General features: G+C 55.5%; 1 protein-coding gene across 7 annotated transcripts in view; it reads left to right on the top strand.

Moving 5' to 3' along the window:
• The window catches only part of PTPRF (protein tyrosine phosphatase receptor type F), an 86,548-nt gene that overhangs the window by 20,905 nt on the left and 40,946 nt on the right, over nucleotides 1-24,697 (top strand). For all 7 annotated transcript variants that reach the window (XM_037827469.1, XM_037827468.1, XM_037827474.1 and 4 more), the window contains exons 4-7: nucleotides 1,600-1,745; nucleotides 1,924-2,065; nucleotides 14,491-14,679; nucleotides 23,530-23,640. In XM_037827469.1, coding sequence (XP_037683397.1) covers nucleotides 1,600-1,745; nucleotides 1,924-2,065; nucleotides 14,491-14,679; nucleotides 23,530-23,640 — 588 coding nt within the window. The remainder of the gene's footprint in view (nucleotides 1-1,599; nucleotides 1,746-1,923; nucleotides 2,066-14,490; nucleotides 14,680-23,529; nucleotides 23,641-24,697) is intronic.

The following is a 24,697-nucleotide window of genomic DNA, read 5'->3' as shown; positions in this document are numbered from 1 at the left end:
GAGCTGCCACTCCCCACCCTGGTGGTCCCCCTAGGCCTTCCTCTCCTAGGGGACTGTGCCCCATCTGCTCTCTGTCCTCTCTCCACTGGATCAGCACCCTTTCCCTCTCTGTAGGCTCCAACCCATCTGCATTTAAACATTGCAAATCTTTCACATCTTTTTTTTAAAAAAATGAAAAATTTAAAACCTCTTTCCAGCCCTTATCCCCTACAGCTGCCATCTTTTCTTTACTTCCCAGTCACAGCCAATTTCCTCTAATAGTCACTTGCACTCTCTTCATCACTTCCTTATCCTGCTAACTCCTCGACCTTCTCTGATCTGACTTCAGCTCCCACCACACCACTGACCCTGCTCTTGAGAAGGCTCCCAATGATTCCATGTGTACTATTTTGTGAAGGTGCTTTGTAATTAAATGGGCCTGAGTTCGCATCTCAGATATGCCACTCACAGGCTGTGTGACCCTGGGCCAGAAACTTGATCTCTCTGAGCCTGTAAAGTGTAGATCATAAGGACAAAGGACCAAATGGGCCTGCAGTACTCAGCACGGAGTAGGCACTTGGTAAAGGATTCTCTTCATTGCACATGAATGTTTCTGTGCCAGGGATGGAGCCATGGCTGGGATCTCTGGCCATAAGCAAGTGGTCTGAAAGGTCATTTCTCACAGTTATCACCCCTTCCTGGAGCTGTTCATTGGCCTGACTAATCAGAAATGGATCTGCTGTTGGGATTAATGAGGTGTTGCTCCATCTCAATGAAGTCCGGGTTTCTCTGGCCTCGGGACCCTAGGTGGCAGGATTCATAGGGATTGTGCTCCTGTTTGGCCCTGGTGTGCATCCAGGAGATGCGGGCATGGTGGGTGCAGTGTCTGAGCCCCCTCCTCTCTCTCCCTCCCTCAGCCACCACCTCCCTGCGGACACCTGGGGAGCCATCCAGGCTATCAGAAGGCAATAACCCAAGTCAGCCGAGGCAGGGGTGGGGAGGGGCAGATTTACAGGAAAGCATTCACCTGGGAAGATGTCCAGAGCGACTCAGGAGCTGGAATGTCTAGGCTTAGGGTACTGCTGGTATGTGGGGGTCGAGGGAGAGGAGGAGTCTGGCTTGAGCCACGGGGTGGATGGAAGTGCTGTCACTGAGATGGAGTACAGTGGTGGCGGGACAAGTCTGGGAGAGATGCTGGGGCTCTTCCAGGCTGCTCTGCAGCATGCCTTTGTCCTCAAGCCTAGAATTGATGGGGGGATGGGAGAGAGAAGAGTTCAGTAGCTACAGCATGGACTCCAGACTCAGAGTGCCAGAGTTCAGATCTTAGTTCTGCCATTTACCAGCTATATCGTGTTGGGCAAATCCCTTAACCTCTCTGTACCTTGATTTTCTTCTCTACAAACAGAAATAATGACAGCAACCACCTCATATGCTTAAAAGAGTTAATGAATGTCACTGAGCTCTTTGAATAGTACCTGGCACATGGTGAGCACTATGTAAAGGTGAAGCACCATTATAAGCGTATTACTTCTTTAACAGGCCTCTCTTGTCCCCCATCCCATGACTACCACCTGTCGTGGTGACTGGATCCCATGATGTCCACGTCTCCATCTCTTCCAGGCAAACCTGTCTTCATTAAGGTCCCTGAGGACCAGACTGGGCTGTCGGGAGGCGTGGCCTCCTTCGTGTGCCAAGCCACAGGGGAACCCAAGCCACGCATCACATGGATGAAGAAGGGGAAGAAAGTCAGCTCCCAGCGCTTCGAGGTGTGTCCTCGGGTGGGGAGGGGCAGGCAGGGCTCAGGGTCCACTTGCTCTGGGATCTGGTCCTACCTCCTCTCCCCTTGTCCCCCTCCCCGTGGGCCTTTGGAGGCAGGAGGATCCCTGACCCTGAGCAGGCCCCGTGGCCTGAGCAGGCTGGGACCACCCGTCTGTCCTCCGGCAGGTAATCGAGTTTGACGATGGGGCAGGGTCAGTGCTGCGGATCCAGCCGTTGCGGGTGCAGCGAGATGAAGCCATCTATGAGTGCACGGCCACCAATAGTCTGGGAGAGATCAACACTAGCGCCAAGCTCTCAGTTCTCGAAGGTATGTTCCAGGGAGGGATGTGGCATGGGGGTGAGCAGTGGTCAGCAGTGGCAGTGTTGGTCACTGGACCTGGCTTGGATTCCGTGGCTTTGCTGAGGCTGCCTGTGTACGTGGTGTCTTTGTATTCTGCTGAGCTGGGTCATTGCTGGGATGGGGTCTTGGGTCTGACTTGAGGTGTGGTGCTGCAGCTAGGTATTCCTTGGATCTTGTGGCTGTGGCTGTGGATCGGGTTTTCATGTGGAGCCTGGCTGTTGGCTTCAGGCAGACCTGTTCCCTGTTGTCTCTGAGGGAGAGCCCTTGGCGGGGCCTATGGTTTTGTGTGGATTTTCATGCTCTCCCTCACTTGGGCGCTCCTCCTTTCATTGACGTCCAGAGGGCATCTGACCTGGGCCCTGTCTGCAAGACCTTCACTATCTCCAGTGAGTCCTGCATCAGGGGATGTGGGAGCACAGAGGAGTAGAAGCTGTTGTCCTGAGAACGGGTGGGATTTGGTGAGAAGGAGGGCAAATAGGCCAAAGGAGCATGTGTCAAGGCCTGGGTGCAAGTGAGAATGGAGCTTTCAGGGAACTCTGAGTAGTTCAGTTTGGCAAGGGGGCAGCGGTGAGAGCACAGAGGGGAGTGAGGAGGACGATTCAGCATGAGCCTGCAGAGGCTGGAGGGTAGCTCACACAGGACCAGGCTGGGAAGTGAACACTTCTGAGAACTTGGCAAGTGAGTGACACATGATCAGACCCCAGCCTTGATGGATTCATCAGTCTGAATATATCTGTGCTTATTAAAAAAAAAAAAAATAGCATTGATTGTTGCTTTATTTTTTTAAAATCCTAATACTGATACCTATTCACTGTCAAAGATTTGTAAAGTATAGGACAGTACCTAGGGGAAAATAAAAATTGCTTATAATCCTATTACTATTAACATTTGGTTATTTCCTTGTAGTCCATGTTCTGTGCATAAATACATTTAAAATGGGATCACATCCTGCCCAATGATTTGTAGCCTGCTTTTTTTTTTTCACTCTTAACATATAGTGGATATCTTCTTGCCATTGGATATTCTTTTACATCATTTATTTTTAATGACTGTGGCTAAACTCTCAAATGGAAGTACCCTAATTTATTTAGCCATTCCCATATTGTTGGGCATCTACGTTATTCCCAGGTTTTTTCTTTTATAGCTAAGATGCTGTACATATCCCTGTAGAGAAATGTGCTCATCTTCCTGTCTATTTCCTTCTTCTAGATTCATGGAAGTGGAATTGCTGGGTCAAGGAGCACACACATTTTTAAGCCCTTCGTTATTTCCAGAACACAGTGTTAGTTTATACTCCTGCTAGCGGGGCATAAGGGGAGCTCTTCTCGGCACATCCTCACCAGCAGTGGGAATTATCATTAAAAAAATATCATTGCCAAGTTAATAGGCAAAAAATGGCATCTCAATTTAATTTGCATTTCTTTGATTACAAGAGCAGTTGAACATCTTTTCACATTGGCCATTTTTACGCTATGGCTTTATGTGTTCACACACACGTGTTCACTCACTCTTTTGCGTCTGTGTCCCATGCATGAGACTGTGGGTTCTGCAGCGCTTTGCTGGGCCTTCCAGGACAGAGGGGCTGCAGAGGGCAATGGTTAAAAGCATGGGTCCACTTCTCACTCACCCTCTGACCTTGAGCAAGTAGCTATGCCTTTGAGCCTCGTTTGCTCCATCTGTAAACAGGGATGTATACCCCCCCCCACCCAAGCTGGTTTGAAGGGTTAAATGTGAAGTTTGTAAGTACTTTGCAGGATTCCAGCAGGAATGGTAGCTGATGTCGGGCTGGAAGCCGTGCATCCTGAGGTCTGGACATGTGGACTGGCAGTACTTAGCTTCCTTGCTGCTTGGCAACGCTGGGTGGTCCAGCTCCAACCATCCACTCCCACAGGGGCACTTAACCATGGAGCTGGGGCCAAAGGTCAGCCGGTGGGTCAAGGTCACTGATTGCCAAGTGCTCTCTGGTCCTTGCTACCATCCCTGACCTCAGTTTTCCCACTTGTGACCCAGGGGGAGGTATCTTAGCCCTGCCCTCCTCCTGTGGGCATCTGCCCCACTCTGGCATTTGGGAAGGGCTAGAGCTGGATTCCTCTCAGGCTCTCGGATTGGGGAAAGAGGGCACCTTGTTAGTGTTACAAGAGAACTCCTCCCCAAGCCCCTTACTTGCAGCTCTGCCCCTGGTACTCTCCTACCCCTGTTGCTGCCTTTGGCAGCTTTATCTTTTGAAGGACTGAGGGCGGTGAGGATGGTCTTTCAGGGCCTGGGGTGAGGGTGATTCAGACTTGCAGGGTGTCTCTCCACTGGAGGGTCCTTCTTGGATGAGGACTTCTCTGGCAAGGTTCTGGGGTAGCTTTGTGCTTCCAGGATATGGGAGAGTGTGAGGCCCTACCCAATCTCCCAGGGTGGGGGTGGAACCATGGGCCTAAATGAACCTCTCCCACTCCTGAAACTTAACACCCGGAAGACAAAATGCTGACTTACTGTGTTGTCTGTGTAACCTTGACCAGCTTTGGGCTTGGCAGAATGGAGTGGAACGGGGGACCTTCTGGGTGCCAGGGGACAGGGCTAGAGGGAAGCTGCCCAGACCGTCACCACCGCTGCCCTGCTCCACCCTCCTAGGGAGGCCAGAAAGGCCAGGGATGGGTTCAGGAACAGGGCAAAAGGATGGTTTGACTGGAACTCTGGGGTGGGGCTGGATGGGGAGATATTCCTGGGAAGCCACCACAGGGTCTGAGGGATGGTGAGAGGATGAGGCTGGTTTTGGAGTCCCTTACCCATGTCATACTCTGCATGTACCCCCCAAAATACAAGAGTGTGCCTGTGCATGTTCACACTCATCACGCACTGGGCTCTTTGGGAAGGCCGCAGAGGGGCTGCCCGCAGCTACGAGGCTCAGGGAAGGGATCGGTGCCCGCACAAAAGGGAGCCCAGGGCCTATGTGTCCTCTACCTTTTCCTTGTTCCATGCCTGGCCCTGCTTCCCTCACCCACCATAGCCTCTGTGAGCACACACTCACTGCACCGGCCCCTCGCCCTTTGTACCCTGTGGCCCTGGCAAGTCTGCATTCGATGTGGCCTAGTGGGCCCTCGGCTGCCCGGCAATGCCCAGCCTTCTGCCTCGCCGCCCCAGCCAGGCCTGGGTACGTGCTGGGGGTGCCCGGCATAGGCTGGCGCTCTGACGAGCACGGGGCCCCGCCATCCGGCGTTCCTGTCTGAGTGGTAATTGAAGCCATTAGCACGCCAGCCTCTCCCTCGCCGGGTAATGGCAGGAAAAGCTCTTCTCGCTCTGCACTCTTGAGGCGGTGGCTGAATCACTCCCCCTCCAACCTGCCTGCCGCCACCACTGAGACAGGGAATCTGACATTTTCCCTCTCGGGGGAGGGGGAGTAGTGGGGGAGGGGAGGCAGGCCTTGGTTCTCGGCCCTTCCTTCCAGGAGGGAGTAGGGGGTGAGGGTCTCGGAGCTCCATCTGGAGGTCACAGATTCCCCTGGAGAGGGGGGTTCCAGGCCAGGCAGGACTGATGTCAGGACAGCCCCAGGAGGAGGCCAGGCAGCCAGAGGAGTGGGCAGGGCCCGGTGACTTGGGGTAGGAAGGGACAAGGAAGAGGAAGAGCAGAAGTGAGCCCAGGAGCAGGAATGGGCTGCATCTCTCACTTTGTCCTAGGGTCCTGGCTCTAAGTGCAGGAGGCAGCGATTGCTTTTCATTCAGTGGATACAGCAGATAATATGTGCTCTGTTTGGTCTGGGTTCTGTGCGTGCAGTGTGCAAGGCAGTTTGTGTGCAAAGCGTGTGGTGTGGTAGGTACAGCGAGGGGTGTGCAGCAGGCAGTATGTGTGATGTATGGTGTGGTGTATACAGCAGGTGGTATGTTCAGCAGGTGGTGTGAGCCTTACAGGCTATGTGTGCAGCAGGGGGTTGTAGCAGGCAGTGCACGTGTGTGTGTGTGTGTGTGTGTGGTGCAATAATGCACAGCAGGTGGTATGTACCTTATGGGCTGTGTGTGCAGCAAGGGGGTGGGTGCAGCACGCAGTCTGTGCTGCATGTGCGGTGTCAGTCTGGCACTGGTGGGAGATGAGAGATGCCATGTCTGGCTCATCGTCTCTGGGACCCCACAGGATCCCTGCTGGTTGGCAGGGACTGCTGGACAGAGATGGAGGTGGGACGAAGGGTGGTTGGGCCGGCTGTTCCCAGATACTGCTGGCAGTAGCACTCCAGCAGTAGGTATGCAGTCAGGCCGGAAAGGAGGGTGCACCAGATAAAGATCCCACATCAGACCTTGGGGCCCTCTCCTCTCCTTCCCAACCAAACCCTGACTTCCTTTGACCTGTTCCTGCCTGGCCTTGATGTCTGCTAACTGACCAGGATCCCACCACCCATGCCACATGGGCATAGGAATCCAGGTACCCACATGGAGTGCCAGGTTCTGCATACTTTGGGGCAGGATCTGGGAGGGGCTGACTGTCAGGCCTGTGGAGTGCTGGAGGGGGGGCAGGGAGCAGTCATTGCTGGGCCTGGACCCTGGTGTTTGCAGTGGCTCTGCCCTCGCTGGCTTGAGGACCTATGGGATGATGAAGGACCTCTTAAGACCACCCAGCCCCAGTGCCTTTGGGACATGAGGCCTGATGAACAGGGTATGACCCTGTCCTGAGGCGTCCTGGGCTGGACTTAGAGCAGAGCCATGAGGGAGCTTGTGTCGGCAGGATGGGTGGGTGTTTTTCTGGGAAGTCAGCTCTCCCTTCTCCTCCTTTCCTCCCTGCCCCAGGCCTTCTCAAAGTGGAGTGACTTGGCCCTGCCTGGGTGCAGGCCTGACTTTGAGGTGAGGGTTGTTTGGGTTAAGGGCTACCATAGGCAGAAGATGGCTTCCCAAGTGGCAAGATGTGCCCGCTTCCCATTGCCTGCATATGTGTCTGGGTAACAGGCCAGTTTAGTGGAGCTGGGCCTGTCACTCCCAGATTTGTAACCACAGAAGGTGTAGAAAGGGCCCCAGGACTTGGAACCCAGGCCAGCCTCTGCCCTTCCCCGGGCATCCAAGGCATGAGCTACATACATCTGGTCCAACGGCTGTGGTCTCTGTGACCTGTTCTTCCACCCCCCGTGACCACAAGAGCACACAGGACCAGCCAGACATGAGACTCTGCAGCCAGTTCCTGGAGGGTTCTGGACCCCAGGCCTGGGTCTGGGAGCGATGTCAGGTAGGTAGGTACTGTCAGGAGGACCTTGACAGTCAGACCCTGGGTTTCTTGACATCCGGCATTCCTTCATTTTTTCTGATCCACCTTCAAGGGCCCAAGCAGACCCCTTGCAAATGGGCCCTCCTGAGGGGCAGACAGTGCTTCTGCTTCTTCCGTCAGTCCGGGACACCAAACACCTGCCCAGTGCCCAGTCCCCCCACCCCTGGATTCCCAGAGACTTACAAGGCCCTCCTCTGGGCATGGCCTCCTGGCTTACTCCCCTCCTCAGCCTCCTCCTGCCCACTGTGGAGCCAGTGGCTTGGGGAACCAGTGCCCTTAACCACTGGCCAAGTTGGAGGTTTTAAAAATGCCCATGTGTGTGCACATTCTCCATCCTTGGTGAGGTGCTCCCACCCCCTGATGGTCAGGCTGAGGAACACGGGTTATATCCTTGGGCCATTCAGGAGCATTCGAAGGCTTTTAATCAGGGAATGTCACGATCAAATTTATGCTTCAGAAAGGTCCCTGTGGTTGCGGAGTTGGGGGAGGGGGGCTGGCACACGAGGCCAGTGAGGAGGTTGTTGCCATCCAATCAAGAGGTGACAGTGGCTCCTCCTGGCAGTGAGTAGATGAGGAACGGGGTGGATTGTAGGCTGTTGAGAAAGAGCAGTGGACAGCTGGCTGCCTATGGGATGGGGGAGGCAGGAGATTCTGGGCTAGTGGCTCCTGGGCCAGGGAGATGGTGCCATTTTCTAAGATGCAAATACAGGAGGAGGACCAGGTGTGAGGGAGCAGCTTGGTGTGCTCATTAGAAATGTGTTGAGTCATTTGAGTACAGGTTTGGGGGGGGGGTTGAGGATGCCTTGCACAGAGTCACCTGGCTCTTCAGAGGGACATCTGGAGATGGCATTTTGAAGGCTGAGAAATCACACATCTCTGGGAGCCAGAACCAGGAGCAGAGAAAGAGGGTCCAGGATGGAGCCCCAGAAAGCGTCACTTGATGTTGGGAAAAGAAGTTGGTGAGGAAATGCCCAAGAGGTAGGAGGGAGACCTGACAGTGGGAGGTCCTGGGGGCCAAGAGAAAAGTAATTGTGAGGGAGGGGCAGAGGGCAGGAGGCAGGGTGCTGCCGAGGGCCAGGCCGGCCAGGCCAGCCCAGCACTGAGACGTGTCCTTTGGACTTAGCTCCATGGAGTCATTGTTGACCTTGGGGAGTGCACTGTTGAGAAGCTGTGGGGGTGGCAGCTGGGCTGAGCCGAGGAGTGAGTGGGAGGCTATGCGTGGTCTGCAGTGACTGGAAGCCAGGCTGGGCCTCAGAGGGTTAATGATCAAAAGCATCTCCCTGGAGTAGGAGTGAGGTGGGGGAACCCCAGGGGGAGGCTGCAGTGTGGGGCAGGCCCGGGAAGCCAGTGTGGATAGGGTGTACCCACAGGTGTATGGCTGGGTGTGGCAGGGAGGCCTCACTAACCAGGGTGAGTCGGGCTGTGCGGGGCACCAGGAAAGCCCTGGGCGGGTAGCACAATGAGAGGAGCGGGGCGCAGCTGCTCCTCGCTCTCGGCTCTCACTGCCGACAGGCCCCAAACAGCTCAGATTCAAAAACAAAACAGGCTTTTAAGATGCCAAGTTTGATGAAATCTGAGTGCTGGAAGAGGTGGGAGTTTTCTCTTAGAAAAACAGCTGAAAATCGAGACTGAAAGCTGCGAAGGGAGATGGGCCCAAGGCTCCCCTGGCCCCCCTTACTGCCTGGAAGCCCAGGGGCGGGGCTGGGCTCTTGGGGAGAGCGTGGGAGCCTGCGGGTCTGGGGAAGCCTTCTGACCTGCCATGGGGTGTTTGGTCCTGACTCTGCTGAGGATGGAGCTGCCCCAGGGACAGGGCCTGAGCTGGCCTCAGCTTCCCTGGAGACACAGAGGCTGGGGGCGTGGGCCGCCCCGCCACCCATGAGTTTCCTTAGACACGGCTTTGCTCTTACCTGTGTCTCTGTCTCTGCCTGCGTGTCCAGGTGCACGCATCTCGGCACACGTGTTTCTTGGGCTCTGCATGTCTGCACATGTGTTTTTTCATGTCTCATTGTGCACACGCCCCTGGATCTGCCTGCATGAGTCTGTCTCCACAGGTGCTTATCACTGCAGGTGCCCCTCCCCAGGCACATGTAGGTTTCTATTTTTTGCACCTGTCTCTTTCTCCATGTGCGTCTCTGTGTGCCCCTGGCTGTGTATGTTTCTAGGTGTCTGTGTGTTCAGAGACAAGGTGAAACCAGGCTCAATACTCACACATGGGGAGGGGTCTGCCTTACAGACGGCGCCACCCCAGGGAGCCAGTCTTTGGGTGTGAGTGGGTGTGTGCCTGCATGTGCTTAGAGACGCCACTAAGCTGGGTAAATGGGTGAAGAGGTCATGCTGACAGACGGTGGCGCCCGCCCAGAGACCCCGCAAGGCGTTTCCATCTGTCCACTTCCCTGGTGCAGCCTCCTCCCCCTAGCCCAGACTCCGCCTCAGGCGTCCCAGGCTGAGCTGGACAAAGGGACCTGTGTGTGCCTTGTAGGGGGCCTCAGCAGCCTCCGTCCCCCAGGTCAGATCCTCTGTCTGAGCCTATTCCCTTTCCCCTCCACCCTCACCCCCAGCCTTATCCATCAGGACCCCAACACATGCCCCAGCTCCAGCCAGACTCATCCTCACCACTGTCCCCCAATTCCTCACAGCCTTTACTCAGGCAGTCCACCCCTCCCCTCCATCCTCCCAGAAGGCTCTCCCTGCTTCCCATGCTCAAGTTCCTACTCTTGAATCTTCCTCCTCTTCCAGGAAGCCACCAAGATAGCAGTTGAGCTGTGGAGTCAGACTGATCCAACTGTAGCACTGCTGTGGGACCTCGGCCTAGTTCCTGTCCCCTCTCTGGCCTTAGGCCCCCATCCCTCCCTGGCCCCTACCCATGTCGCCTTCCTCTGCCCAGGGTGGGAGGCAGCAGGGCTTCTCCAGGGAAGAGGAGGGGAGGGGGCTCCTGCTGCAGTGTCTAAAGACCAGTGCAGTTCCATGCAGGAGCCGTTCACGCACATGTGCACCCACTGCAGGTACACACAGATCTGTGCCTGCAGACCCATATGCATGCTGTGTCTACATACAGACAATCCACAAACAAGTATGGAGACCAGGGTTCCCCTGTGCCCCCACATGGGCTTCTCTTTCTACCCCGGAGAATCTCTCGTCATGGGCTGGAGGCGCCTCGAGGCCTCGGAGACAGACACTGCGGATTCCCTTGCTGAGGCTGCGAGGCAGATGTAGGGACCTCCCAGCACTGTGCTGAGCACACGGGAGACCACCGCGGAGCATCGGTGGAGCCGTGGGGAAGCCTAAGCGGGAGGAGGGTTCCCCCAGAGTTGGGGAGTGGGGGTCCTGGGAGGGGGTGCGGCCGCTCCGCCCAGGCGGGGCCGGGAGGGGTGGGACCGGCTCGGACGGCGGGCTCCCGCGTGGCGCTTCCGCCACAGCTCCAGCCTCTCCGCGGTTGCCGTGGTTACCGGGTGGCCTGGAGGAGGGAGGGGCTCTTCTTCCCCTGCTGCTCCTGAGCCCTTCTGCCCGCAGCACTTGTTTTGAAGGGACTCGGTGTGACCTGTACTTTCGGTGTTGGAACGTGGGTGCGTGTCCGCGGGTGTCCACGTGTGAGGACACTCGGGTTCGTTTTGCAGTAAATGAAAACGCCACGGTGTTTGTGCAGGGGTTTGCGGTGGAGCAGATAAGCCCTCTGAAGCCGGCTGAGGGCATGGAGTTGGTGGAGGGGCAGAGTGAAGGCGGGCCCAGGATGGTGGTGCAGCCCGGCCAGGGCAGCCCCGCACCTCCGTCCCCCCTCCCACCCTGAGCCCTCCCAGAGCCTTCCAGGCAGGAGTGATTCACATTGGGTCTGGGGTCTCAACACCTGGTGTCATCCCAGCCCCACCTTCCCTCTAGCTGTGACCTTGGGCAGGTTTTTAGATCCCTTTAAGCCTCCATTTGTTCATATACCTCCTGGTAAAGAGCAGATCTTTTTGCGAAGTATTTCAACACAGTGCCTGGAATGTAGTATGTGTTTCGTAAATAAAGCCAATTATGTCTCCTATCTGGACCTCAGTTTTCTTGTTTTTGGTGGGTTTAGGGTAATCATGTGACTCCACCCTGAGGGTTTTGCCCTGGGTCCTTGGCCTGAGTGGTTCAGGCTACAGGGGCCCAGCTCCCGCAAGTACTTTTTGGGGGTAGGCAGAGGAGCGTGCGCCAGTCTGGTGGATGGGTCTGGTTTACATCGGCATGTCCAGTGTTCAACTCGGCCAGACACAGCAGGCGTCAGTAAGCGACTACTGTCTTTGGCTACGTTTGAATGAGCTGGAGGCTCATTCCCAGGCGGGAAAGAAGGAAGAGACAGCAGCAGGTCATTCCTGAGGGGCTGGAGTCCTCCTGCGAGACACACTTCCCTTCCCCGAGGTGGTGGAACGGCAGCCTTCCGAGTTCTGTGCAGAAGCCTAGTTGGCACAAGGGACTGGCTTTTGGGTCCCGCTGTTTTATGGATAGCTTTTCACACATGCTTGTTTTAGGCGCTGGCAGCAGTGCCTGAGGAATGATCTGAGCCAAGGACGGAGCCATTGAGGGCGCGATAATTGAGGGAGGAAAATTAATTGTCCTTAATTTGGCGTAAATCCCAAAGACCTTCCCCGTGTTTGGAATTCAGAGTAGATTCCTGGGACCCGGACTGCGGACGTTTGTACGACTTCCTTTCTCCTTATCAGTTCCTTGTGGGGAGAGATGGGGGCTAGTTGACTCCTGGACCTGCCTGGAGTTCACATGGCACAGGCCTCGTGACCATCATCCCTGGCTCTGGCAGGCCCTGGCTGACCCCCGCCATTGATCGGGGGTCTGAACAGGTGGGGTTGAGGTGTGGGTTGACCAGGATGGCTCTGGCAGCCCCAAGTGTCCCCTAGCTTTTGGGGGTTGGGGCATTCAGGGAGGGAAGGAGGAAAGCCCTGGGCCCCAGACCCTGATTGAACCTTCTTGTGAAAGCAAGGGATAGTACATCCCCAAGTTCTGCTTCATTTCCAGCTTCCTTTTTCTTTCCTTTTTAGAAATCAGAACTGAAAGTCAGGGCGCTGTGGGATCATATTTACAGCCAAAAAGGCGCTAGGTTTACACCCAGAATTTATAGGGCTGCAGCTGGGAAAGTATGCCACCAGCTACTTGGAGAAGCTGGGGAGGGGAGGCTGTGCTGGGAGTTCAGCTGCTCCACAGCCCCCAGGCCCCCTCTCCTGGTGGGGCCACAGTCCCTTTGGTATACCACTGGCAGCCAGATCCTTGGCATAGCTCCCCTTGGAGTCTGGCAGCAGATAGAGGGGTTTCTTGCCCCTGCCTATTGGTGCTCCTGCTTTTTCTTCTACCTCCCTCCTAAGACTTCCCTCTGGGTGTCTGAGTGTCTCTAGGGAGACTTCTAGCCTTTCCTTTTTTCCCTTCTGAGGATGCCCTGTATTTTTTCCCCGGTCTAGGAGTCTGACCTTAGCAAATGCTCCCACACCCATCTTGTGCTGGGCCGCAGGAGGGAGGTATGGAGTGGTGCTGGCTTCCTGGTGTCTGTGGTGCCAGGCTCCCCCTCTGGGGACTGACAAAGGACAAAATGTTCCCCTTCCCACATTGGGCATGCCCGGCATCCACATTGGTGGAGAGGCTCTGCTGAATTATCACTCTCACAAACACTTTGTGATTTGGCCCTGGTGGTGAGGCGGCCTCCTGGAAGCAGGGTGGGGTGGGGGGTAAGGGGGCTCTCGCTAGCCCCGGTTGGGAAAGGGCAGCCCCAGGCTCTGGTCTCATCATCTGTGTGCCCAGTGTCCAGCCCTTGCTGGTTTGTTGAGTGTGGATTCTGTGTCAGACACTCCACGACACTTTTCACGGGTACCAGCAGATGTAGTCTTCACCATAACTTTACAAGGTAGGCACTCAAACCCTCATCCTATCATCAAAACGGAGACCCGGAGAGGATAAGCTAGTTATGGTGGGAGATGGGTGTCCCACTTCAGTCTGCACTAGTCCTAACCCCTTTACCTCATGCTTCCTAGGGATGGGGAGTGGGCAGCCTTGCCTCCCCCACCCCTCAGGGCTGACGTGGGAGGCCCTGTGCAGAGGAAAGGGGTTGTGCTACTGATGTCCATTCACGCTGCTCCCTGGAAGTGACCCTTTTTTGTTCTGCCGAGCCCTGGCAAGCTGGGAGAAGGCAGCCGGGGAGGAGTTTTGCCTTCCGTCATCGATGTTTGGTATCTTAATATGGTTTGGTTTTGTTTTTTTAATAATTTTTGTGTGTGTGTGTGAGCTTTAACATATATACAAAACAGTGATAACATTCCGTGTACGATTTCTCAAGTAGTTAAGAGAGCAAAACTCGAAGAGTGTCATGGGTCACAGTTAGTTCCACAACTTCAGCCATTTCCATTGTTGTAAAATATAACATACATACCGAAAGGTGTCATCTTTCAATGTATAGCTCAACAAGCAGTTACATAGGTAATTTCAAAAATTGTTATGGGTTACAGTTCCACAATTTCAGTTCTTTCCTTATGATGCAGCACAGCTCATACAGTTTTTTTTTATCTCCTTGGTCTCTACCTGCTTAGACGTGGTTCCAGGCCTGACTGTGGCTCCCAGGGTCAGGACTGAGGGAGGGAGGAAGGTCAAGGTCAGGACCTGGTGTGGAGTGGGAGGTCATTGACAGGGCAGGGAGAGCCCAGAATCAAGGCCTAACCTGAGCTGTGATCTGGGGCTCTGCCATGGGACGGAGCTGAAGGCTGGGTGCAGGTGGTGGTGGGAACTGGACAGCATGGGGGCTTTCAGGCTGGGTCATGGCTGTGGATGCTGTGTGACCTGTGGGCTCCCCACACCCCAACATCCACGCAATGCTTTCTGCCGTGGCCTGCAGAGCATCGATCCTCCTCCTTCGGGCCCAGAGATAAGTGCTGACACCATCAGTCTGAGGCATTGCTTTTCAGACCTGGAAACTCCCCAACAGGGCTGGGCTGTGCCCTGCCACCCCCAGGCCCTGTGGGACAGACCCGGGCAGTGGTATTTGGGACTCTTGATTCCTTACGTCCGGGCAGGCATCAGGCTCAGAAGTCAGGGAAGGGAAAAGTCTCGAGGGTCCCGGCCAGCCTGGGAGTTGGGGGAAGCTTCTCACAAAACAGTCCTGGCGGGCAGAGAGGGCCAGCCCTAACACGTCTGCTCTTTGTCTGCAGAAGAACAGCTGCCCCTCGGGTTCCCCTCCATCGACATGGGGCCTCAGCTGAAGGTGGTGGAGAAGGCGCGCACAGCCACCATGCTGTGTGCAGCAGGAGGGAACCCAGACCCTGAGATCTCTTGGTTCAAGGACTTCCTCCCCGTGGACCCAGCCACCAGCAACGGTCGCATCAAGCAGCTGCGTTCAGGTGAGCAGAGAGCAGGGGGTCAAGGGGCAGCGCAGACTTCAGGAAAGGTGTCTGGCTAGAACCCAGCACAGCCTTCCCTCTTGGGGCTGGGTGCCAGGGAACCATAGGAGGCCCCAGCCTGGAGCTGACCCTCCAAGCTAGCAGAGAGCCACCGGCAGAGTGGGCAAGATCCTGCCACAGGCCCACACACCGTCTGCTGCTGTGGCTCAGGGAAGAGAGCTTGGCAGTGCAGGCTTGTCATTGGCTGCACCTTTAACTTCCTAGGATTGTCAGACTCCAGACTCAGGGCCAGTCCTGTTCCCTGCAGCCTGTGTGATGTGCCCAGCATAGCGTTAGGCTCTGCAAAGGTGCTCTGTTCATCCTCCACCTTCCTCTGTAGCCTGGCTGAGAGGGGGCCTGGCTGATGCGTGTGTTCTTTTCTCTGGACATCAGGGCTTAGCCAGGAAAAGAGGCCATAGATGGCCTGGTTCGCCAGTTTCAAAGGGCTGGATCTCAGGGGTCTGAAGCCAGAGAGACTTGCTGCCAAGAAGAGTGACTGAGGCCCCCTCTCTTGGCCACTAGAGCCACCTGACTCCTCTTGGGTGTCTCAGTCGAGCCAGCTTGGAGCCCTGGGAGCAGGGATGCTGTCCTGACCAGGCAGGAGGTGTCGCCCCGTTCATCGATCTGCCTGTGAGGCTTGCGCCAGGAAAATTGATTGTGTTTTTGTGGGAGCAGAGCAGGCGGGAAAAGAGGCTCGGAATCAGCCTGGCTGCATTCTGCATCTGCCGCCAGCTCAGGCTGGACCAATAGGCTTGCCCCAGAAGCCCTCCTGCTAGCTGTGGATGGTGGGCCTTGAGTGGAATGGCCGGCCGCCGGCCAGAGCCCCTGCAGTCCATCAGCTCTGATGTCAATACTGTGAGGGCAGAGGTGGCTCTGCCCCTTTCTCAGCCCTGCAGGTGCTCCCTGGGTGCCAGCCCCTCCTTATCAACTCCTGCCGGGCAGACGCCCCTGTGGTATCAGGGGAGGAGGGAGAGATGAGCCTCCCAGCAGGACCAGGATTCCAGCCCCAGCCATGGCCGCCTGAGACAGCCCAGAAAGTGTTAGCTCAATTTAATTAAAACTCAACAAGATGGAGGCAGCTGCAACACGGTTAATTAAAACAGCCATAATCAAGGCAGGAAACGGTCCAGCGGTGTTTGCGCCACTGCCCAGTGCTGTCCAGTGCCTGGCACGGTTGGACTGGCTCCTCTGCATTTCCTTACGGGTCCCTTGGGCAGCCTCCTCAAGCATGCAGGTCCTCCCTGCAGGCCCAGACTCTGCCCTGGAATGGCATTGACCATCCGAGGCAATTCCGGGAAGGCACGCTGTCTCGCGCATTTGTTCATCAAGTATTTATGCAGCGCTTGCTGTGTGCCAGGCCCTGAGCCACCCGTTCACCACCCCATAGGCTGGTTCCTGCCCAGCACTGCCCTTGGTGCCTCCCTCCTCCCTTGCCGCCCCTCCCTCTTTTCCCTGGGCTTCTCTCCTCCATCTCCAGTGGCCCCTTCTCTGTCTTTCCTGCAGCATTCTCTGCTCAGCTTGATCCTTCAGTCAGGAAGGCTGTGAGCCCTGCCCTGCCCCACCCCATCAACCCTTTACCCCACAGTATTTCCCTGGTGAGCTCACCCACTCCCAAGGCTCAAGTTACCATCCCCGTGCCAGCAAATCCCCGTTCTCTCTCTCTAGCCCAAACATCCTGCCTGGGCTCTAGACCTCAAAATCTGTCTCCCTTATCAATGACCTCCTTCCCAAGTAACCATACCCTTCTGCTAAATGGTAGCACTGGCCCCCACCCTCCCCCACCTGAAACCTGGGAGACACTCTAACCCCTTCCTCTCCCCATTGTCTCTTAAGGGACCAAGTCTTCGCCATTTATCACCCACATATCTCTCAAATTGTTCCTCTTCTCCCCTTCCACTGCCTCGGCTCCAGAGCCTCCACCAAATACCACTCTTGCTGCTTCCAGGCTCTCTCCTGGAATCCATTACAGCTTGTGTCTTTCCCATGCTCTGATGACCACCTCAGTGGCGTCTTGTGGCCTGCGCAGTCAAGTACACACTCCTGAACAAGGCACACACAACCCTTCTTGATCTTTCCCTGCTCCCATCTCCAGCTGTATCTCATGGGTCCTTGCTGCACCACTTACTAGTTCTGTATTCTCAGTCAAGTTATTTAACTTACCTGTGCTTCAGGTTTCTCATCTATAAAAAGGAGTTATAGCAAGGATTAAGAGAGACAATGGCAGTAAAAGCTGTAGTTTAATGCCTGGCATGTAGCAGTGGCTTTGAATGGAGCTGTTTTTATCTCCTGCTGCTCCCTGACTCTCACTGAGCCACACTGACCCCTTCCTCACCCACCCCCTGCGCCTCTGCTCACATTCTGGTTCCTCCACTTGGAAAGCCTCTACCCTCCCCACCCAAGGCCTTCTCCCTCAGGACTCAGCCGGGGCCTCCCCACTTTCCTGTGTGGTCACGCCTGGTTCCAGCTCTGCTCCGTTTAGGTTGAGCGTTCCTCACAGGGAGGGCCTGGGTCTCACTCTCCTCTGTGTGGTCCCCCCTCAGCACCAGCACAAGCATTGCCATAGGACACACGTGTCCCTGAGCCCTCGTTGAGGCAGTGATTTCATGAACATGACCACTCCCTTTTTTGGACCTTGTCCCTGGAGACTAATGTCCACTCCTCCCCCTGCTTCCCGAGTCCAAAGATAGCCTCCTTGTTTGACCTTTTCTGCCACCTGGAAGCTGTGACAAGAGTCCTGAGCCTAGGGTCCGGCTCCTGGGGTGGAGCCAGATGGCACCCAAGGAGCCTTAGTCATCCCTCCTCAATAACCAACAGTACTCTCTCCGTCATCACCACCTGACTCTGGCCCCTGACCCTTGGCCCCAGCCCTTCCTACGTGCTGTCCCCATTTAGTACTATCTAGAAGGGTGCTGAGCCTTTCCATGTACATCTTACAGGGAAGCCCTTCAGGAGTGGGATCAGGCACCTGGGTCATCTGTAGGGACCTTCATGGTGTATACGCCTCACTGACAGTTTACAAAGTGCTTTCCTGGCTTCTGTTGCAGTTAATCTTCTGCAAGCCTGTGAAACAGGACAGGCTGTGATTATTATGCCTGGTTTGCAGCTGAGTTAAGGGAGTCATCTGGGGTCCCCCATGGAGATCCAGGGACGTGAAACTTCCTTGTGGGTGAGGTCACCATGGGTCTTCTAGCCTCACATGTTCTGAACAAGAGGGCCTGAGGAGTGGCCGGACCCTGCTGGGGCTATGGAGTGCCACAGTCCCATCCTCTCCAGACTTCAGGCCCTTACTGACCAGTACACAGAACTCCTTAGACATTCTCTGACCTGAGCCTCTCAGTACATCTAACCAGGGCTTGGCCGCTGAAGCAGGAGCTGGACAGGAGGGTAACTCGACAGGCACTTTCCTTACTGAATGGGATTCTCTGCTCCTCCAGGAACCTTGTGGAGAACTTGAGCTCAGGACCCAGCTAGGGCCCAGGAGAAATGGGGACAAGCTCGGAGAGAACAGAAATTGGGTTACAAGAGCAGCAAGCAGGGGCTGACCTCCAAGTGGGATTCATAGTTGCTGCTGGGTCCTGAGAGGAGCTCTTGGCCTTCAAGCTCTGCCATACCTGGACAAGGCCTTGAGGAGACTTGCCACGGTCCCTTTGTCCCCTCATCCCAGTGGCCCGAGTGCGAGCCATCATCCCCATCACTGTAGAGGACAACCAGACTTACTGTGTCAATGTGCGCATCCAGAGACGGTCTCCTTCCACATCCTCTGACACTCCTGAGCCGAGATTGTGGAAGAATAGATTCCAGCATCAGGCTGCAGTGGGGGTCCACTGGCCCCTGAAGAGGGGACCCCAAGAGAAGCACAGTCACCAGGGGTGGGCCTGAGGGCCCGCGGTCCCCACTCTGCTGACTGGCCCCAGCTCTGATAGGAAGAGTCCCTTCCAGGCCCTCTGCTCTGCCACCGCTGGTCCCTGCCTGGCCATACTGGCGCCCCCAGGGGAATGAGCACAACCCAGGGATGCGACTCTGAAGTCCCCTGCAGCTGTCCATGCCTATCTGAGGGGTGAAATGGAAAAGACAAATTATTCTTTAAGTTGGGTGGCGAAATGACTAGTTTCAAGAGGCCCAGAGACTTGTCATACAACAGGTTGGGTTTTGGAAGAGCTGGGGCCAGAAGCCAGGGATCCGTATCCTGGTCTATTTACACGGGGTACCCTCCCCCCTCCCCAGGCCTAAACTGTACATCAGGAGTTCTCAACTTTTTGGTGTCAGCACCTCTTTACATTTATAAAATTTGGAGGACCTTAAAGATTTTTTGTTTGTGTGGATTATATCTATCAGTATTTAACATATTGGCTATTAAGGCTGAGAAGACTTTATTAATTTGTTTTAGAATAATTTTTAAAACCCGTTACATGTTAACATGAATACATTTTTAATGAAAAATAATTATATTTTCTGAAACAAAAAAATGTAAGAAGAGCAGCATTGTTTTATACTTTAGCAAATCTCTTTTAATTTGGTGCTTGATAGAAGATAGCTGGATTTTCATATTTGCTTCTGTATTCAGTTTGTTGTGATATCACACATCACATAGTCTCTGGAAAACTCCACTGTATATTAGTGAGAGAATGAGTGTAGAAAAGAGAGTGATTTCTAGTATTATTATGAAAATAGTTCTGACCTTGAGGAATCCCTGAGGGTACCCCCAAGGTTCCCTGGAGCAATCTTAGAGAATCACTGTGATGACTCCTCCCAGATAATCTCTGTGTACCACCCTCCCACCCCCCACCCCCCCACACACACCCTCAGCCCCTTCCTTTGCCTTCTCCCCAGCCTTGGCTTCTGCAGAAGACACCCTAGTGCAGTGGGAAGGCCCTGGGCCATAAGACACACCTGGTCAGATCCTGCCTTGTCACTTGCAAGCTTTGTGCCCTTGGGCTTTGGACAAGTTACTTAATGTCTCAGCCTCTGTCTCCTCACTTGTACATAGAGATGAGTAACTCCTTGCACGCAGGTGGTTGTCAGGTTTGCTGAGATGGTGATTGTCATTTGCTCCTTCGAAGGCTTCTCACCCCCTGGAATGGCAGGGGCAGAGGACGAGGCAGGATAGGTGGAGCTGGACCTGGGCCCACAGAGCTCTCTGGATGAGGCAATGGTTGGATGGGGGGCTGAGCACAACCTTGGAGGAGGCACCCATTGGGAAGGGGCCCTCTGCACACCTCATATTAGCCCTGGACCGGGCATTTGGAGGGTGAGGGTCTGGTTCTCTCGGCTGCTGGTTTCCAGGGTTATGAGCCACTGAGTAGGCAAGGGGTGGGCTCTGTCCTCTGGCTCTCACCAGTCAGATCACGTTCAATAGTCAGAGCCAAGTGGGCTTTGCGGGCAATCTGCTACTGGGTTACGAATTTACCCTGAGTCCCTCCAGGGCTGGTTTGTTTGTTGGCTGGAGACCTGGTCTGGTGGTAGCTGGTGGCGAGCCCTCCCTCTAATCCTTCCTTCCATTTGCTTAAGTGCCCTGGTTCATTTTGGTAAGTGTCTTGTTTTGAAATCTTACCTACCTGTGGAATTTGGGTGGCCCTGCTGGGTGGGGTCACTAGCTCTCTTTTTCACCTTCCCCTCTCCATTGGCCCCTGCCTTAGGGGTCTGTGGGAGCCCTGACTCATTTTCCTGGTTCCCTTCACCACCAGCCCTGCCCCACCTCCTTTTCCCCCTCCTCAGAGCAGTGCCCGTGACCTGGGGGACACAGCTTCACCAGCACTCGGCCTGGCTCAGCCTGGTGCTTGCTCACACATCACCTGCATTGGCCTAACTCAGGCCTCAGTTCCTCCGTGTATTTAAGGCCCTTTCTCGTGTTTTATTTGATCTGATTTGGCTTTGTGTGGCATTCCTTCCTTTTGTACTAATGCTTCTCTCTGATCTTATTTGCATTCAAATTACCTCGCCAGGTGGTTCACCAATCAGAGGTAAGAATGCTGTCCGTGCATCTCGCCACGCCACACCTCGCCACTGCCGTCACCACCACTCCATCCCGTCCCGTCCGTCACCTCCCCCATGCCCATCCTGACCTCTCCAGCCTCCTCATCTCCAGCTCTGGCCCCCCAACACCACCAGCCACCACACACATCCACTCTCAGTCATTCCCTCCTGTGGATTCATCCATTGCCAGTCTGAATTGTGGAATTGCTCCCCTGAGCCCCACCTTGGGGATGGCAGTCCCACTGCCCAGGCCTTCTAGGCCAACCCCACAGAAGGGAACCTGTTGGCTCCCACAGTGAAACTGAGCCCTGGACCCCACGGCTAGCCAAAGATGGCAAGTCTTCCTGTAAGGTGGGGGAACACAACCAAGCCTTGCCAAGCTCTTAAGAGCCTTCTTTTTCTGCTGGATCTCAATTATTACTTGACTTCCCCTTTTAATAGCCTTTAATAGTAGAATGAGGATCATCCCTTAACTCCTTTCAGCCCAGCAGAGAACAGGAGGAACATTCGGTTCAGACTTGAGTGTTTTAAGTGCTGGGATGACAACATGGAAATAGGGTCATAATGACTAGAACACCTGACCTGTCAGCTTAGAGTCCCCACCAGGCTGTGCAGGGCCCGTGGCTGCTTCGGTGTGGTGGGGGCCCTGCAGCCTAGAGGCTAAGAGCATAGGCTGGACTTACAGAGATCTGGGCTCAAGCCTGACTTACTACCTGTGTGACCTTCAAAAAATCAGTTCATCTCTCGAAAGTCTGTTTCCAGGAGCACACACTCCACAGAATTGAGAGAATTAGAGGAGAGAATGAGGATTGGTGCAGTGTCTGGTGCAGAGCAAAAGTGGTTGCTTTTATTCCTGTCATTTTCTCTCCACCTCTTTAAGGATGTTTGGGCAGGTCAGAGGTCAAGACCCTCGGAGTTCAGAGCCAGAGCAGTCTTAGGGCAGAAATTGGGGCTGGGAGGTCCAGCCACCTCCCTGTGGCACATCTTGTCCATCACCCCCTCTAAGGACAGGACTTACTTCTCCTCTCCTCCATTGGGATGCCTCGGCCCATCTGCTCAGCCTACTCGGCTGCCCCTCCTGCTGGGTCTGGTTTTGGTTCCAGAGTTTTGGGTTTCCATGTGGAAATGGACCAGAGGGGTCTGTGTTAGGTCCCCTGTTCAGTCCTAGGCTCTCACCTCAGGCCTGTTTCCCATGGATGGGGGTTGCACCCAGACACCACTTCTGGCTCCTGGCTTGTGGCACAGGACACCAGGTCTCCCCTCGCCTCCCAGCTGCACTGACTTCAGTGCCGGTCCCCAACCTGCCCCCACCCCCTGGCCAGGGGCCTGGCTCAACCTGCTTGAATGGGCATTTTCTGTAACAGCGTCCATCCATCCCATAAACACAATGTGTTGCGTGCCCATCAGGGCTATTTTTGCAGAAAATGGGTATTTGGCTTGTTCAGTGGGCTCTGATGCTCCTGACAGCCTCAGTGGGGAGGGCTGAGGCCAGGCCCTGGGTGTCTGAGCCCCTGCAGAGAGGGTCCCCAGGGGCCCGGGACCACAGGGGTGGGTCAGCTCTTTGTCCTCCTGCATCAGAGCTGAGCCCGGACATCCCTGCTTCTCCCTGTCCAGCTCCCAGCCCCCTGGGTCTGGATGGTGGGAGAGGGGTGTCAGGCAGTGGAGGGCCTGGGGCTTGGACCCAGAGTGGCCCTCCCCTTGGGCCTGGCCATGAAGGTGTGGCTTGGAGCTCTTCCCGTGGCTCCTGTCCAGTCCAGCCAGATGGGGTCTGGCAGGTTCTGTCTGTCCTGTGTGGGTGTGACTGTCAGTCAGCCTGGGCCCTGGGAGGAGTGGGAGATGTTAGGGTCACTCTGGCTGTGCTTTATAGGAGGCGGTTTTCTGTCAGACTGTGTCCTGTGGGAATTATTAACTGTCAGTTCGACTGTCCTGTGTGGGTGTAATTGTCTGTCGTATGGTTCTGGGGAGGAGAGCGTTGCCTGTGCCTTGGGGGTATTACTGTCACAGACAGCTTTGCCCAATGTGTTCTCTTAAGCAGTTTTTTCAAGTGTTGATTGCTGGGGATGGAGGAGAAGCCAAGTCCAGCCGTTCCAGACCCCCCTCCCCGACCTGGACCTGCCAGGACTGGCCCCAGGCCCAAGTTTCCTCCATCTTTTGTGGGGGTCCTTTTCAGCTGCCCCCACCCAATCCTGGCTCCTTTCTGTCCGTCTGTGGCCAGAGCAGCCCCTCAGGGCGCTGGCCCGAGTGGGAGCTACAGCTTCCATTAGTCTCCTGAATTATGCAGGAGCCGTGGTGGGTCGAAGCACTTTAGCTGGGCCAGGCTGAAAAGAGGAGCCAGAATGGGTGGGGCTGGTGTGGTGGGGGTGGGGAAGAAGGAAGGGGTGTGCTGTGAGCAGAGGTTGCTGGGCATCAGGGCAACCCCTTCTGTGGGATCTGGTGGGCTGCAGATCCTTAGACTCTTGCCCGATGAGGGCATCTCATGTTGGTGAATCCCAGGGCAGGGTGGGCAGGGCCTGGAGCGCTAATGGGGTTCATTGGCAACCAGGCTACAGGTCTGGCTGGAACGTGGTGGACACCCCATGGAGGTGGGGTCCAGCCCCTGGCAGCCTGTCTTGAGGAGCAGGGTGCGTTGCGCTCTAGAGCCCGACCCTTGGTTCCAGCCAGGGGACCTTGGACTAGTCAGGGAGAGCATCCCTGAAGCAGCACTGGAGCTGGTGTGTGGCCTGGATGTGCTGCATCCCCTGGTCAACACAGTCACAACTGCTGTTGAGACCTCTTCACATGTTCCAGGCCTCACTCAGCAGAGGTTCACATCTGACCCCTGCCTTTGTGTCCCCTCAGGTGCCTTGCAGATTGAGAGCAGCGAGGAGTCGGACCAAGGCAAGTACGAGTGTGTGGCGACCAACTCGGCAGGCACACGCTACTCAGCTCCTGCAAACCTGTATGTACGAGGTAAGGACTCAGGCAGGGCCTGGCCCCTGTCTCCACGGATCCCAGCCGCACCCACTGGGCATGGCGCCTGGAGTCCTGGACGCAGACACGAGGGCCTGTCCCGGGCCTAGCCTCTCCTCATTCCCGCCTCTTCTGTAGCAGTGGCAGCAGCAGCAGCAGCTCCCATTGGCAGACTGCCGTGTCTGCCACTACTTTGCTTCCTTCCCCACAGGCCCCTCGGGAAGCAGCCACTCTTGGGAGCATTTGTGTCTCTTGTAGGTCCTTCACGTGGACTCAGAGCCCCATGGGTGTCTGGAGGCTTCTGAGCAGACTTATCAGTGAATGTGTGTGTGTGTATGTGTGCACATGCAGGCATGCATGCTTGTGTGTAAATGTGTGCACGCCTGGTCTGGCCTTCCTTGAGTCTGTCCTGCTTTTCCCAGCAAGGCAGGCTCCCAAATCACACTGGCCCTGAGCTTTCGGGCAGTCAGGCCTGAGGAATGGACCAAGCCAGGCAGGCCTGCCTCAGTGGCCAGGCCTGCCTGGGGCCTTCTTGGAGAAGGCAGCTGTGCTCTGTCACCAGCAAGGACACTTGTGTAAGGGGTCAGGCTGAGGCAGCTGTGAGCATCTACACTGCCCGTGGCCTTGGGTGAGCACCTCCTGAGTTCTAGATGTTGCTGGCTGTACTGAGTGAATTGTGTGCATTTTCCAAATCCAGGTACCCAGCCAAGAGGGCCTGGGACTATTTGGGGGTGTCCAGTTTATGCCATTCTTGCAACCAAAGCTGGCCACCTTCCCTTTCCGGAGGATGTGCTGTATCTGGTATACTTGATGCTCAGGAGGGGCCCTGGGAGACAGAGAGCTCAGCCCGTCCTGCCGCCTACTGTTCCCTCAGGTAGCCCTTCTGCACAGATGGGTGTCATTAAAAGTTAAACCGTCTCCACTCGGGATTTGTAAAGGAAAGAGGATGCGGCTTCCTTGCAGTGATGATTTCATCACACTAAGTGCTTGGTACAGCCTCTGAGAGGGTGTTGTCTTCCTGTCCACCTGCCTGCCCAGGGCCAAGCACAGGGTGGGC

The sequence above is a fragment of the Choloepus didactylus genome, chromosome 2 (assembly GCF_015220235.1).
Source record: "Choloepus didactylus isolate mChoDid1 chromosome 2, mChoDid1.pri, whole genome shotgun sequence".
NCBI lineage: Eukaryota > Metazoa > Chordata > Mammalia > Pilosa > Megalonychidae > Choloepus > Choloepus didactylus.
Note: the sequence above shows the minus strand (reverse complement) of the source record. Positions and strands in the feature narration are given on the sequence as shown.